Genomic DNA, 14,335 nt, shown 5'->3' with positions numbered 1-14,335 from the left:
ATCATGATTATCGCTATTTTTTCTGAAACCGGTGTTCCCAATCTGAGGTCCACAGACCTTTGGTTAATGGTAAGGGTCCATGATATAAAAACAGTTTGGGAACTCCTGTTCCAGAGGGACCCTAATCATTACAATCACAACGGAAGATGAAGAAAATTCACCATACTGATGATCATTTCAATTTGTACAAGCTGGCTGCAAAGATTACTCAATGGTAGTAATTGCAGATAAATAATACTATAGCTTAATATAATTTATTTCTGTAACAAAAACTCCAGCAACTTGGAATGTAGTGAAATTAGTTGGCATGGAAATACTGGCACTGTTTTCAAAAAGTTTGCTAATTTAAATATGATAATATAGTGATGTAATTAAAAGTATAATGACATCAAGTCCGCAAATGCATTGTATTACAAAAAGGAACAAGATATTATAATAGGAAGTGTAAATAATAGCATATAGAAGATTATAGTCCTAACATATAGCTTATGAACAAGAAATAATTTCAATTTGACTTGATATCGTGACATCAAGCCTTGGGAAATGCTAAGATATTTGTAATGGCAAACAACACACAGTCATAAGCAATAAAAAGCACTTTAGTGCTTATTATCATTATTCTATGCCTAAAGTTGCACTTCATCAAAACTAATCTAATTTAGCTAAAAATTATTTTGACTTTGATAGTTATAAACCTGTCATTCTATTGCAAAGTGTAGCTGGATAAGCAATTTTTCTGCTAGACTTTGAGAATATTTCAGCTGCCATGGCCAAATGATGCTGATTCTCAGTTTAGTTCTTGCAAGCCCTACCTGTTTGATGTGATTGGTGCTATAACTCACTTCTAATAGCATTGTTGTTGACGCATTTATATCGCTGAAAACAAATAGGTTGCCGTCATTGAACAATCTGTGAAGTAAATAGGTTAAAGGTTCTATTTCCTGATGGTTGATCTGGAAATGACACTGCAGTAGAAAGTTTAACTAACTAGATACGTATTATGTGAAATACCTAACATTATTAGACATACTAATTATAACAGGTCAAATGTCCATGGTTTGCCTCAGGGACTGAGGCGCAATGCTACCTTGTTGCGTGCTATTATTAAAAACAGTCATTTCTTTTCATCTTTAGTACTTGATAGGTCTTCCACCTGTTCTCATAAGAAAATTATTTTGATGAAAGGTATGTCTAAAGTGATAGATAAAACAGCTGTTAAAAGATTGGTACAATACCAAAAGAGGGGTTTTTAAATTGCCAGAAGTGAATAAAGTAAGAATCTGTACAAAAGTCATCAGTATATTACTTTAAAAGTTAATTTTGTATTGCACTGGTACACTTAAACTATGATTTAAACTGCACAATGGGGGTTTGGTTTCTTATAATGGTAAACCAAACACTAATTCCAGTAATATAGACTTGAATCCTGTGAAACTCCTTTGTTTTCTGATAATTAGCACTGCTGCGATTTCTTTTCTCTCAGTTTTCCTTAACATGCATATGTCCTGGATTTTGCTGATTTTAATTTTTATGTTTGCTAATGATATTAAACCAGGAGGATTGTGGGGTAAGTGTAAAAAGGGTTTTGGGGTTTGTGAGAGAAAACATGTTAAAATGGAATGTAATTTGAAAAGATATTAAAGTGATCCACAAGAAAAATAGTTAAAGGTGAGAAATTAATCCTGGAAGTATGATGTTGTAGCTATTAGTGAAACATGGTTGCAGGAGGGGTGTGATTGATAACTAAATATTCCTGGATTTCATTGCTTCAGGTATGATAGAATTGGAGGGACAAGAGGGGGAGGTGTTGCATTGCTTGTCAGAGAAAATATTACAGCTGTGCTCTGGCGGGATAGATTAGAGGACTCGTCTAGGGAGGCTATTTAGGTCGAAGTGAGGAATGGGAAAGGTGTAGTAACACTTATAGGAGTGTATTATAGACCACCTAACGGGGAGCGAGAATTGGAGGAGCAAATTTGTAAGGAGATAGCAGATATTTGTAGTAAGCACAAGGTTGTGATTGTGGGAGATTTTCATTTTCCACACATAGACTTGGAAGCCCATACTGTAAAAGCGCTGAATGGTTTGGAGTTTGTAAAATGTGTGCAGGATAGTTTTTTGCAGAAACACATAGAGGTACCAACTAGAGAAGGGGCAGTGTTAGATCTCCTGTTAGGGAATGAGATAGGTCAGGTGACGGAGGTATGTGTTGGGGAGCACTTCGGGTCCAGTAATCACAATGCCATTAGTTTCAATATAATTATGGAGAAGGATGGGTCTGGACCCAGGGTTGAGATTTTTGATTGGAGAAAGGCTAACTTTAAGGAGATGCGAAAGGATTTAGAAGGAGTGGATTGGGACAAATTGTTTTATGGGAAGGATGTAATAGAGAAATGGAGATCATTTAAAGGTGAAATCTTGAGGGTACAGAATCTTTATGTTCCTGTTAGGTTGAAAGGAAAGGTTAAAAGTTTGAGAGAGCCATAATTTTCAAGGGATATTGGAAACTTGGTTTGGAAGAAGAGAGATATCTACATTGAATATAGGCAGCATGGAGTAAATGAGGTGCTCGAGGTATATAAAGAATGTAAAAAGAATCTTAAGAAAGAAATTAGAAAAGCTAAAAGAAGATACAAGGTTGCTTTGGCAAGTAAGTTGAAAATAAATCCAAAGGATTTTTACAGTTATATGAGTAGCAAAAGGATAGTGAGGGATAAAACTTGTCCCTTAGGGCATCAGAGTGGACAGCTATGTGTGGAGCCAAAGGAGATGGGGGAGATTTTCAACAATTTCTTTTCTTCGGTATTCACTAAGGAGAAGAATATTGAATTGTATAAGGTAAAGGAAACAGGTAAGGAAGTTATGGAAATTATGATGATTAAAGAAGAGGAAGTACTGGCGCTTTTAAGGAATATAAAAGTGGATAAGTCTCCGGGTCCTGACAGGATATTCCCTAGGACCTTGAGGGAAGTTAGTGTGGAAGTAGCAGGGGCTCTGACAAATATTTCAAATGTCATTAGAAACGGGGATGGTGCCGAAGAATTGGCGTATTGCTCATGTTGTTCCATTGTTTAAAAAGGGTTCTAAGAGTAAACCTAGCAATTATCGGCCTGTAAGTTTGACATCAGTGGTAGGTAAATTAATGGAAAGTATTCTTAGAGATGGTATATATAATTATCTGGATAGACTGATTAGGAACCGTCAACATGGATTTGTCCGTGGAAGGTCATGTTTGACAAACCTTATTGATTTTTTGAAGAGGTTACTAGGAATGTTGACGAGGGTAAAGTAATGGATGTTGTCTATATGGACTTCAGTAAGGCCTTTGACAGGGTTCCACATGGAAGGTTAGTTTGGAAGGTTCAATCGTTTGGTTTTAATATTGAAGTAGTAAAATGGATTCAACAGTGGGTGGATGGGAGACACCAGAGAGTAGTGGTGGATAACTGTTTGTCAGGTCGGAGGCTGGTGACTAGTGTTGTGCCTCAGGGATCTGTACTGGGTCCAATGTTGTTTGTCATATACATTAATGATCTTGATGATGGGGTTGTAAATTGGATAAGTAAGTTTGCAGATGATACTAAGATAGATTGTGTTGTGGATAATGAAGTAGGCTTTCAAAGCTTGCAGAGAGATTTAGGCCAGTTAGAAGAGTGGACTGAAAGATGGCAAATGGAGTTTAATGCTGATAAGTGTGATGGGCTACATTTTGGTAGGACTAATCAAAATAGGACATATATGGTAAATGGTAGGGCATTGAAGAATGCAGTAGAACAGAGGGATCTAGGAATAATGGTGCATGGTTCCCTGAAGGTGGAATCTCATGTGGATAGGGTGGTGAAGAAAGCTTTTGGTATGCTGGCCTTTATAAACCAGAGCATTGAGTATAGGAGTTGGGATGTAAGGTTAAAATTGTACAAGGCATTGGTAAGGCCAAATTTGGAGTATTGTGTACAGTTCTGGTCACCGAATTATAGGAAAGATGTCAACAAAATAGAGAGAGTACAGAGAAGATTTACTAGAATGTTACCTGGGTTTCAGCACCTAAGTTACAGAGAAAGGTTGAACAAGTTGGGTCTTTATTCTTTGGAGCGTAGAAGGTTGAGGGGGGACTTGATAGAGGCATTTAAAATTATGAGGGGATTAGATAGAGTTGACATGGATAGGTTTTTTCCATTGAGAGTTGGGGAGATTCAAACAAGAGGACATGAGTTGAGAGTTAGAGGGCAAAAGTTTAGGGGTAACACGAGGGGAAATTTCTTTACTCAGAGTGTGGTGGCTGTATGGAATGAGCTTCCAGTAGAAGTGGTAGAGCCAGGTTCAATATTGTCATTTAAAGTAAAATTGGATAGGTATATGGACAGGAAAGGAATGGAGGGTTATGGGTTGAGTGCTGGTCAGTGGGACTAGGTGAGAGTAAACATTCGGCATGGATTAGAAGGGCGGAGATGGCCTGTTTCCATGCTGTAATTATTATATGGTTATAAATAATGTTGATGTTTAAATGGAAATGAGTGTGCTTGAGCTTACTGTTGTAGTAGGTAATTAAGAGACCATGTCGTGTTAACCTTTAAAGGAAAATTATTTGAATGTAGGAGAAAGTAAGTCTTGCTGCAATTTAGTGAGGCTTTAATGTGCAACCCCTGAAATAGTGCATACAGTTTTTATCTTGTTATCTAAGGAACCAGGCACCGTAAGGTCAAGATGGCGTCAGTGGTTAATGATTCCTTGGGTGACATCTTCCAGATAGCCAATCTTGGCAATTATTTTATTTTCGCTACTTCTTCTGCTTGTTCTTTTTGTCGTGGTTCTGTTTTGGAAACTGTTGGAGCCTGTGATGTGGGGTCATGATTGATTCCACTTTGAAGCGTTGAGGAAACGAATGCGGAGGAGGTCAGTGGCTGCTCTCCAAGGAGGCCACAGGATCAATGCGGTTGGTAGCCGGGTCGCTGGCGTTCAAACCCGGTGTGACGGTTGCTCTTCATGGAAGGACTGAGTTTGTGCAGCCGCTCTCCTTGAGGATGATTTTGAAATTCTGAGATTTACATGATTATTAGACTGTGGTTTATGTTGGTCTCCAATTTTCCGTGTTTTCTTTCTTGTTGCAAATTGGTGCCTGGACAATATGTTACTTTTTGTGTGAGGAAAGGGTTGGGGATTTGCGGTCTGATGTTCTTGTTGGTATTTTTTTTGTGTAGGCTATCTGTTAGTTTTTGTATGTGTGAGAGAGGGGTTCAAGGTTTGATGCAATTGTCCCTGTTGCAGTAAGCAGGTACCTGGGTTACTAAAAGGAGAGGGTAAGGGAATAGACAGCCAGTGCAGAGTATCCCTGTGGCCGTTCCCCTCAATAAGTATACTGCTTCGAATACCGTTGGAGGTGACAGCCTACCGGGGGAAGCTGCAGCAACCGGGTCTCTGGCACTGAGTCTGGCTGTGTGGCTCAGAAGGTGGGGGGTGGGGGGAAGAACAGAAGTGCACTAGTGATAGCATATTCCATAATTGGAGGAGAAGAAAGCAGATTCTGTGGATGTAAAAGACACCTAAATAGTATGTTGCCTCCCAGGTGCCTGGGTTAGTGATTTCTCTGATCAGGTCCACGGCATTCTAAAGGGTGAAAGCCAGAAGCCGTGATACACATTGGTATCAACAGCATAGGTTGGAAAGAGATGGAGGTCCTGAAGAGAGAATATAGGGAGTTAGGCAGAAAGCTGAAAAGCAGGACCTCCAGGGTTGTAACCTCTGGGTTGCTACCTGGGCCACATGTCAGTGAAGGTAAGAATACAATGATTTGGCAGATAAATGCATGGTTGAAGAATTGGTGCAGGGCTCAGGATTTGAGGTTTCCAGTTCATTGTGGATCTCTTCTGAGGAAGGTATGACTTGTACAAGAAGGACAGATTGCACCTGAACCAGAGGAGGACCAATATCCCTCTGGGCAGATTTGCTAGATCTGTTGTGGTGAGTTTAAACTAATTTGGCAGGGTAATGGGAACTGGAGTGATAGGGCTGAGGATGGGACAGTTGGTATGCAGCTAAATGTAGCATGCAGTGAGACCTTGAGGAAGAGCAGGCACATAATAAGGCAAAACTGCAGTCTGTGGGATGAGTTTAAAGTGTAACAGGGGGCTAAAATCGAAAAGGGTGGTTAATATGTGACTGAAGGTGATGTAATATATAGAATAAGGTGGATGATTTTCTAGTGCAGTTAGGTTTGTAACCCTTCAGAGACAATGATCATAACATGATAGAATTCACCCTGATTAGTTTGAGGAGAAGCTAAAACTGGATTTCAGTATTACAGCCAAGTAAAGGGAATTAGAGGCAGGAGAAGAGGAGCTGGCCAAAGTTGATTGGAAGGGGGCACTAACAAGGATGATGGCAGAACAGCAATATAATAGACAAAACAAAATATTTTTCATATATATTAAGAGTAAAAGAGAAATGAAATAGAATATCAAACCATTGGAAAATGATGCTAGAAAGGTGGTATTGGGGGACAAACTGATTAGGTATTTTGAGTCTATCTTCACTGAGGAAGACGCTGGCAGAATGCCAGAAATTTGAGAGTGTTGTTGCTATAACTAAGAGGAAGGTGTTGAGGAAGGTGTTAAGGAAGCTGAAAAGTCTGAAGGTAAGTCACCTGTACCAGTTGGACTACATCCCAGGATTCTGAAGGAGGTAGCTGAAGAGATTGGGGAGGCATTCAAAATGATCTTTCTAGAATCACTAGATTCTGGAATGGTTCTTGAGGACTGGAAAATTGCAAATGTCACTGCACTCTTTAAGAAAGGAGGGGGGCAGAAGTAAGAAAATTATAGGCCAGTTAGCTTGACTACAGCGGTTGGAAAGATGTTGGAGTCTATTATTAAGGGTGAGGTTTTGGAATACTCAGAGGCACATAATAAAATAGGCCAAAGTCAGCATGGTTTCCTGAAGGGGAATTCTTGCATGACAAATCTGTTGGAATTCTTTGAAGAAATAACGAACAGAGTAAACAAAGGAGAGTCAGTGGATGTTGTTTATTTGGATTTTCAGAAGACATTGACAAGTACCACACATGAGGTTGGTTAAGAGACAGGAGCCCATAGTATTATAGGATTGGTACTAGCATGGATAGAAGATTGGCTGACTGGCAGGAGGCAAAGGATGGGAATAAAGGGGGACTTTTCTGGTTGTCTTCTGGTGTCTAGTGGTGTACCGCAGGGGTCATTGTTTTGCTGCTACTTTTCACATTATAACTTCTATAGATGTACTGTGGAGAGCATTCTGACAGGCTGCATGCATCACTGTCTGGTATGGAGGGGCTACTGCACAGGACCGAAGAAGCTGCAGAGGGTTGCAAGTCTAGTCAGCTCCATCTTGGGTACTAGCCTACAAAGTACCCAGGACATCTTCTGGGAGCAGTGTCTCATAAAGGCAGTGTCCATTATTAAGGACCTCTAGCACCCAGGGCATGCCCTTTTTTCACTGTTACCACCAGGTAGGAGGTACAGAAGCCTGAAGGGACACACTCAGCAATTCAGGAACAGCTTCTTCCCCTCTGCCATCGATTCCTAAATGGACATTGAACCCTTGGACACTACCTCACTTTTTTTTAAAAATATACAGCATTTCTGTTTTTTGCCCGTTTTTAATCTATTCAATATAAGTATACTGTAATTTACTTATTATTTTAATTTTATTTATTATTATTTTTTATGTATTGCATTGAACTGCTGCTGCTAATTTAACAAAATTTATGTCACATACTGGTGATAATAAACCCGATTCTGAAGTCAATGATGGAGAGGCAGGTCATGTCGAGGAAGCAGGGTGTCTGAATGGAGGAATGGGCAAAGAAGTGGCAGATAGAATATAAAGTAGAGAAGAGGCTGGTCATGCACTTTGGTAGAAGGAATAAGCGCATGGACTATGGGGAGAAAATTCAAGAATCAGTGGTATAAAGGAACTTGGGAGTCTTCGTGCAGAATGCCCTATAGGTTAACTTGCAGGTTGAGTTAGTGGTGAGGAAAGCAAATGTAATGTTAGCATTCAAATCGAGAGGACTAGGGTATAAAAGCAAGGATGTAATGCTGATACATTATAAGGCATTGGTCAGACCTCAGTTGGAGTATTGTGAACAGTTTTGGGTCCCTTATCTAAGAAAAGATGTGCTGGCTTTGATGAAGGTCCAGAGGAGATTCACGAGAATGATCGCAGAATTGAAAGGGTTAGTGTATGAGGAGCATTAGATTGCTCTGGTCTTGTACTCGCTGGAGTTCAGAAGAATTGTGGGGGGGGGGGGATCTCACTGAAAACGATCGAATATTGAAAGGTCTAATTAGAGTGGATGTGGAGAGGATATGGGGGAGTCTAGGACCCGAGGGCACAGCCTCAAAATTGAGGAACATCATTCAGAACAGAGATGAGGAAAAACTACTTTAGCCAGAGGGTGGTGAATCTGTGGAAGTTATTGTCACAATTGTCTGTGGAGGCCAAGTCATTGGATATGTTTAAAGCAGAGGTTGATAGGCTATTGATTAATTATGGTGTCAAAGGTTCCAGGGAGAAAGCAGGAGAAGAGGGTTGAGAAGGATAATAAATCTAACATGATGGAATGGCAGAGCTGATTTCGATGGGCTGAATGGCCTAATTCTCCTACATCTTATGGTCCTTATTCTCCTATAAATGCCTGCTAGAAAATGAATCTGAAGATACCATATGGTATATTTTGATAATAAATTTTACTTCGACTTTGCCTTCTGGTTCCAACTTTTAATACAAATATTTATGAAGAAATCTAAATATTGACCGGCATTAGACTATGTGGTTGCAAAAGGCAACAATGCTGAGCATCAGTTTCATTCTCACCAATTAAAGTTGGGTGTTACTGATTGCAAGGCAAAAGAGATTATTCTAAAAGTGAATATGCTTATTAATGAGCTCATTACTGTTGTGCTAGCATTGAATCTGTTTTCTATCGGACTGTCCAAAGCAAAATTCAGCTTCTGTCTTTTTAATTAAACCTACTTGTCCAAAACAGCTGAATCCCCTGAATTCTAGTATCTTTGTAATCTAATTATCCATTACTGATTAAAGCACAGAGATAAACATGGTTATCTTTCAAAGACACTGAAAACATTTAAGCCCATAGTGTAATCACAAATAAAGTGCAGTCTGACATAAAAATGGATAAGTAGTTTATGGATATAAGGGAATAACTTCAAATAATTTATTTTATCCCTTTATGCAAACTGTTGGATACAGTGAGAGACCTTAGGATATATTGGCTTCATCCATTATTTCATAATTGTACAGAACTGCATGATGTGTCATGAATTCTGCTGATTAGCACTTTCCAGTGATTTACGTTATCACATTACAGAGTTGCTCTGTAACATGACAAGGTTTTTGATACGCATTACTATCGTTGCATAGAAGACACTCCACCACAGCAAATGAAATGTGAAACCATATAAACAAAATTCTCGTGCTTTTTGTTTGAACTCATACGAGCCTTAATAGGTTGTGGTATGTTCTGGTTTCCTAGAATGGGGCTGTGAGTAAATTTAAAGCACAATATCATTTTTATTTTGACACAAGGGACAGTCTAGTGCAAAAGCCTAACATTGTTTACTCATTTTCTGAACTATACATTTCTCACAGGTGATCTTTATTTCACACCTGATAATTCTGAAAACAATGAAGCACAATACATTTAGATGTACACGGACATTTGTCTGTGCATCATGAGCATCCAGTGCAAAATATTAGATTGAAGGACTGTTTGGATCCTTGGATGGGAAGAAGGGCTGAGATAAAAAAAAAAATACAGGTGTTGTATCTTCTGTTGTTGCATAGAAGACCACTAGACTGTAAGCCCATTCAGCCCATTGAGCCTGCTCTGCCATTCCATATTGGGTAGTTTATTATCACTCTTATCCCCTTCTCCTTGAACCTTTGATGCCATGACTAACCAAGAACCTGTCAACCTCTGCTTTAAATATATATAAATGACTTTGCCTCCACAGCCATCTGTGGCAATGAATTCAATGACTTCCACGGATTCACCAGCCTCTGGCTAAAGAAATTCCTTTTCATCTCTGTTCTAAATAGACACCCCTCTATTCTGAGGCTTGCCCCCTGATCCAAGACTCACCTACTATTGGAAACATGCTCAATCTAGGTCTTTCAACGTTCAATAAGTTTCAATGCGATTTCCACCCCCCCCACCCCTATTCTTCCAAACTCAAGTGAGTACAGGCCAAGAGCCATCAAACTCTTCCTCATATATTAACCCTTTCATTCCAAGAATCATTCTTGTGAACGTCCTCTGGACCTGCTCCGATTCCAGAATGTCTTCTTAAATAAAGGGCCCAATACTGCTTACCATACTCCTTGGGGTCTGACCAATGCCTTATAATGTCTTACAGAGATTGTGTCATGAGAAGAGATATGATTAGCAGTAATGAATGTGGAGACAAGGAAGTCGCGAAGGGAATAGTTCCGTAGGAATGCTGAAGGGAGAGGCATTGATAAAACATGTCTGGTGGTGGAAATTTGTTGATAAAAATTGTGAAATATGGTCCATTTAATGCTGAGGCTGGTAGGGTGGAGAGGGAACTTGGGGAATTCAGTCATTCTCTACTTGATAAGAGAGAGGTGAAGCAGATGAGAAATGGATTTGTAGTTTGATTTGGTGATGAGGAAGGCAAAGGAGATGTTTGCATTCATTTCAAGAGGACTAGAATATAAAAGCTAGGATGTAATATTGAGGCTTTATAAGGCACTGTTTAAAGGTTCAAAAGTACAATTTAATGTCAGAGGAATGTATACAATATACATCTTGAAATGCTTTTTCTTCACAACCATCTACAAAAACAGAGGAGTGCCCCAAAGAATGAACGACAGTTAAATATTAGGACCCCAGTTCCCCCCCCCCCAGCTCCCTCTTCCCGCACGTAAGCAGCAGCGAGCAACATTCTCCCCTCCCCCCACCAGCAAAAAGAACATTGACACCCGCCACCAAGCACTCAAGCGTGAGCAAAACAACAGAAAAGACACAGACTTGCAGTTACCCCAAAGACTTCACATTTCACCCAGTATTCGACATTCCACAGGTTCTCTCTCTCCCTAATAAGGGAGAAAGAGGGGTGTCTCCATTTTCCCAGCAGACGGGGAGACGTAACAAACAAATTACCGGTTTATGGTGTTAAAAGTCCACCACATCACTTTCCTCGAGCTCTGTACCCAGAAACCTGGGCACATAGTCACAGATATCCCGACTCCCCCGATGAGACATGGGTCTCCTGTCGTGACACCGACCCTCGATCTGCCCATCTCCAGAGCCCCGAAATCCCAGGCTTCCGAATCCAAGCCGGACTCTTAGGCCGAGCCTTTGGCGTGCAGAACAACAACGACCGGTTGTGAAACCTCGAGAGTGGGTCCCATTCCAGGAAAGAACCGTAGTCAGCGTGTAACTCCAGCTTAGGGTTTTCAAAAGAACCCTGAAAGGGAAAAATAGAAATATTAAAGATGGAAATAGAGCTGTCTCTGAAGATGCAAACAAAGGAGTCGCTGTTAGGTGCCATTAACTTTCCTAAAGTCTGCCTTCATTTGGAGTATTGTGAGCAGCTTTGGGCCCCTTATCTAAGAAAGGATGTGCTGACGTTGGAGAGAGTTCAAAGGAATTTCACGAAAATGATTCTGGGATTGAAAGACTTATCATATGAGGAGGGTTTGATGGCTCTGACCTGTACTCACTGGAATTCAGAAGAATGAGGGATGACCTTATTGAAACTTATCGAATGTTGAAAGAGAGTGGATGTGGAGAGATGTTTCCTAAGGTGGGGAAGTTTAAGACCAGAGGACACAGCCGCAAAATAGAGGGACGTCCATTTAGAATGGAGATGAGGAGGAATTTCTTTAGCCAGCGAGTGGTGTGCCTCTGGAATTTGTTGCCACAAAATGCTGTGGAGGCCAAGTCATTGTGTAAGTTTAAGACTGGTTGATAGATTCTTGATTTGTCAGGGCATGAAGGGATATGGGGAGAAGCCAGGAGATTGGGGCTGAGAGAGAAAATGGATCAACCGTGATGAAATGACAGAGCAGACTTAATGGGCCAAATGGCCTAATTTTGCTCTGATGTCTTATAGTCTTATGAATAGAATTGAATCTTCACACGGGTCAAGATGGATGGCAGTGTAGTTGAGATTACTGTGCAAATCCATTTCTCTTCTATCTCATCCTGAGATGGAGACAGGGAGATCAAGAAAAAGGAAAAGAAGAGTCAGAGAAGGACCATATAAAGGTGAAAAGTTGGTTGAAATTGGTAGTGAACATAATGAAATTTTCAAGTTCTTTATGAATGAACATGCACCTTTGCAGTTATTAATGTACCAAAAAAAGTAGGACTGAAACAAATATTCTTCTACATCCTCCAACAAAAGACCAGCTTTCTCAGTTCTTGGTTATTTCATATGAGGGTGGCAGTGTAACTGTGATGTATACTGGTACTGGAAGATCTGACACAAGTAAATAATGGGCTTTAGGCCTCATTAATATAAACAGCTGCTTGTGTGTCCCCTCCAGAGGCAATGCAACTACTGAATAAAATTAAAAATGGACAACATATTTGGCCCTAAAATAAATACTGTGGTCTGCAGATTGACAATGGAGGGATTGTGGGGTGGATGTATTTTTAATGACCACATAGCAAGCTATTGAATACCGTTGCCAGGTGTTGTTTAAGCTATATCAACAGACTTGGATTAATCGAGGCAGAGTCAGGAAGGCTATTTAATTGCTAAGGAACTGAGTACAAAAATGGGAAGGTTATCTTTCCATTGTGTAGGGTATTGATGAAACTACATCAGGAATGCTGTGGGTATTATTGGTCCCCTTATTTAAACATGGGTTGGAAGTAGTTCAGCAGAAGTTTACTAGACTAATGTCTGTGCTTGGTTGTTGTATGAGAAATGGTGGGACATGCTATGTTTCTATCACTGGAGTTTAGAAAAGTTGGAGGGGGCTTGATTGAAACAAATAAGATCCTGAGGAGTGTTGACAGGATGGATGCAGAGAGGATGTTTTGTCTGTTGGAGAGTCAAGAACTGAGTGACCATTTAAGAAATGTGAATGTACCATATTGACTCTTCCATGATAATGGAAAAATTACACCAACATTGTCACCGCAAGTTCCTCCAAATTCACTAAAAGAATAAGGGAACCAACTTAACTTTTCTTTCTGAAGCCAATATCCCCAGCAATGAGAGCCAAGTTACACCCAGTTCAATTCATCAGACCCACACATTGTTTATGCACCCAATACTGGATTCCTGAAGCAGACATCGTACTCCAAGCTGTAATCTGGTGCAAGCCTGCCAGACAGGCAAAGGAAAAATTCAAGGATATGGTCAAAGTTTCCTTCAAGAAATTAGGTATCTCACTGACTTCTGGGAATCTCTGGCCCATGAATTTTCAAAGTGGAGAGGAAACATGGGAGATGGTATTGAGAACGTTAAGTCCATCCATCAGGTGCACACTGAACCCCTACATAAGTGGCAGACAAAGTGCACCACCTCATAAACTGTTATGTCACTTGTCTGTCAGGCATCTCTTGTCCCATCTGTGGTTAAAGTGTGACTGAACATGCGTTAATGTGTTTGTGTGGTGGGGGGAGGGAGAAGTTCATATGTATGTGTACTAAGTCCATCCAGCAGAGCTGGAATATGGTTTTGGGATATCTTGGATTTCCTTGCCTTTGAACAAAGTCTTCACGTTGCCAAGGTTATTTCATACCTATCGTGCAAGGGCCAGACAGCATTAGAAGAAATCATAAATGGATGTATTCATGTTGGGAGTGGAAACAATTGAGTAAGAAGACCCCTCAACTAATTTTTTTAAAGTTGTTGTTTATAGATCTTACTAGACATAAATGAACGATTAGTTTTCCTCATGTCAACAATTACACTTCAAATACTTTATCAGCTATAAAGAGCTAAAATTATTGTGAAATTATGCAAAGGACACCCATAAGAACCAGTCTGTTCCATAGTTATTTGTAATGTAAATATTTGTAAGGGCTAAATAGATTGGATCTAGTAACTTCATTTTTGTTATTTCTCCTTAGGGGTCAAGTTCCTGCTGAGGCAGAACTCAATTACTTACAAGTTGCCAAACTTTTAGAGATGTATGGAGTTGATCTCCATCCTGTTTTTGTAAGTGAATAATGATTTTCAACTTTGTTTTTTCCATCTCATTTATCGCTGAATTAGGTGCTGGTTCCATTGCCTAGATCAAACTTTATCCTGTACTTGCCCAGTATTGGTTCATGTACCTTTACTAAAGGACTCTA

At 40.0% G+C, this 14,335-nt stretch overlaps 1 protein-coding gene across 9 annotated transcripts in view; it reads left to right on the top strand.

Moving 5' to 3' along the window:
- The window catches only part of epb41l4a (erythrocyte membrane protein band 4.1 like 4A), a 237,866-nt gene that overhangs the window by 139,681 nt on the left and 83,850 nt on the right, over positions 1 to 14,335 (top strand). For all 9 annotated transcript variants that reach the window (XM_072281061.1, XM_072281063.1, XM_072281068.1 and 6 more), the window contains one exon: positions 14,111 to 14,198. In XM_072281061.1, coding sequence (XP_072137162.1) covers positions 14,111 to 14,198 — 88 coding nt within the window. The remainder of the gene's footprint in view (positions 1 to 14,110; positions 14,199 to 14,335) is intronic.

This window comes from Mobula birostris, chromosome 17 (genome assembly GCF_030028105.1).
Source record: "Mobula birostris isolate sMobBir1 chromosome 17, sMobBir1.hap1, whole genome shotgun sequence".
Taxonomy (NCBI): Eukaryota; Metazoa; Chordata; class Chondrichthyes; order Myliobatiformes; family Myliobatidae; genus Mobula; species Mobula birostris.
Note: the sequence above shows the minus strand (reverse complement) of the source record. Positions and strands in the feature narration are given on the sequence as shown.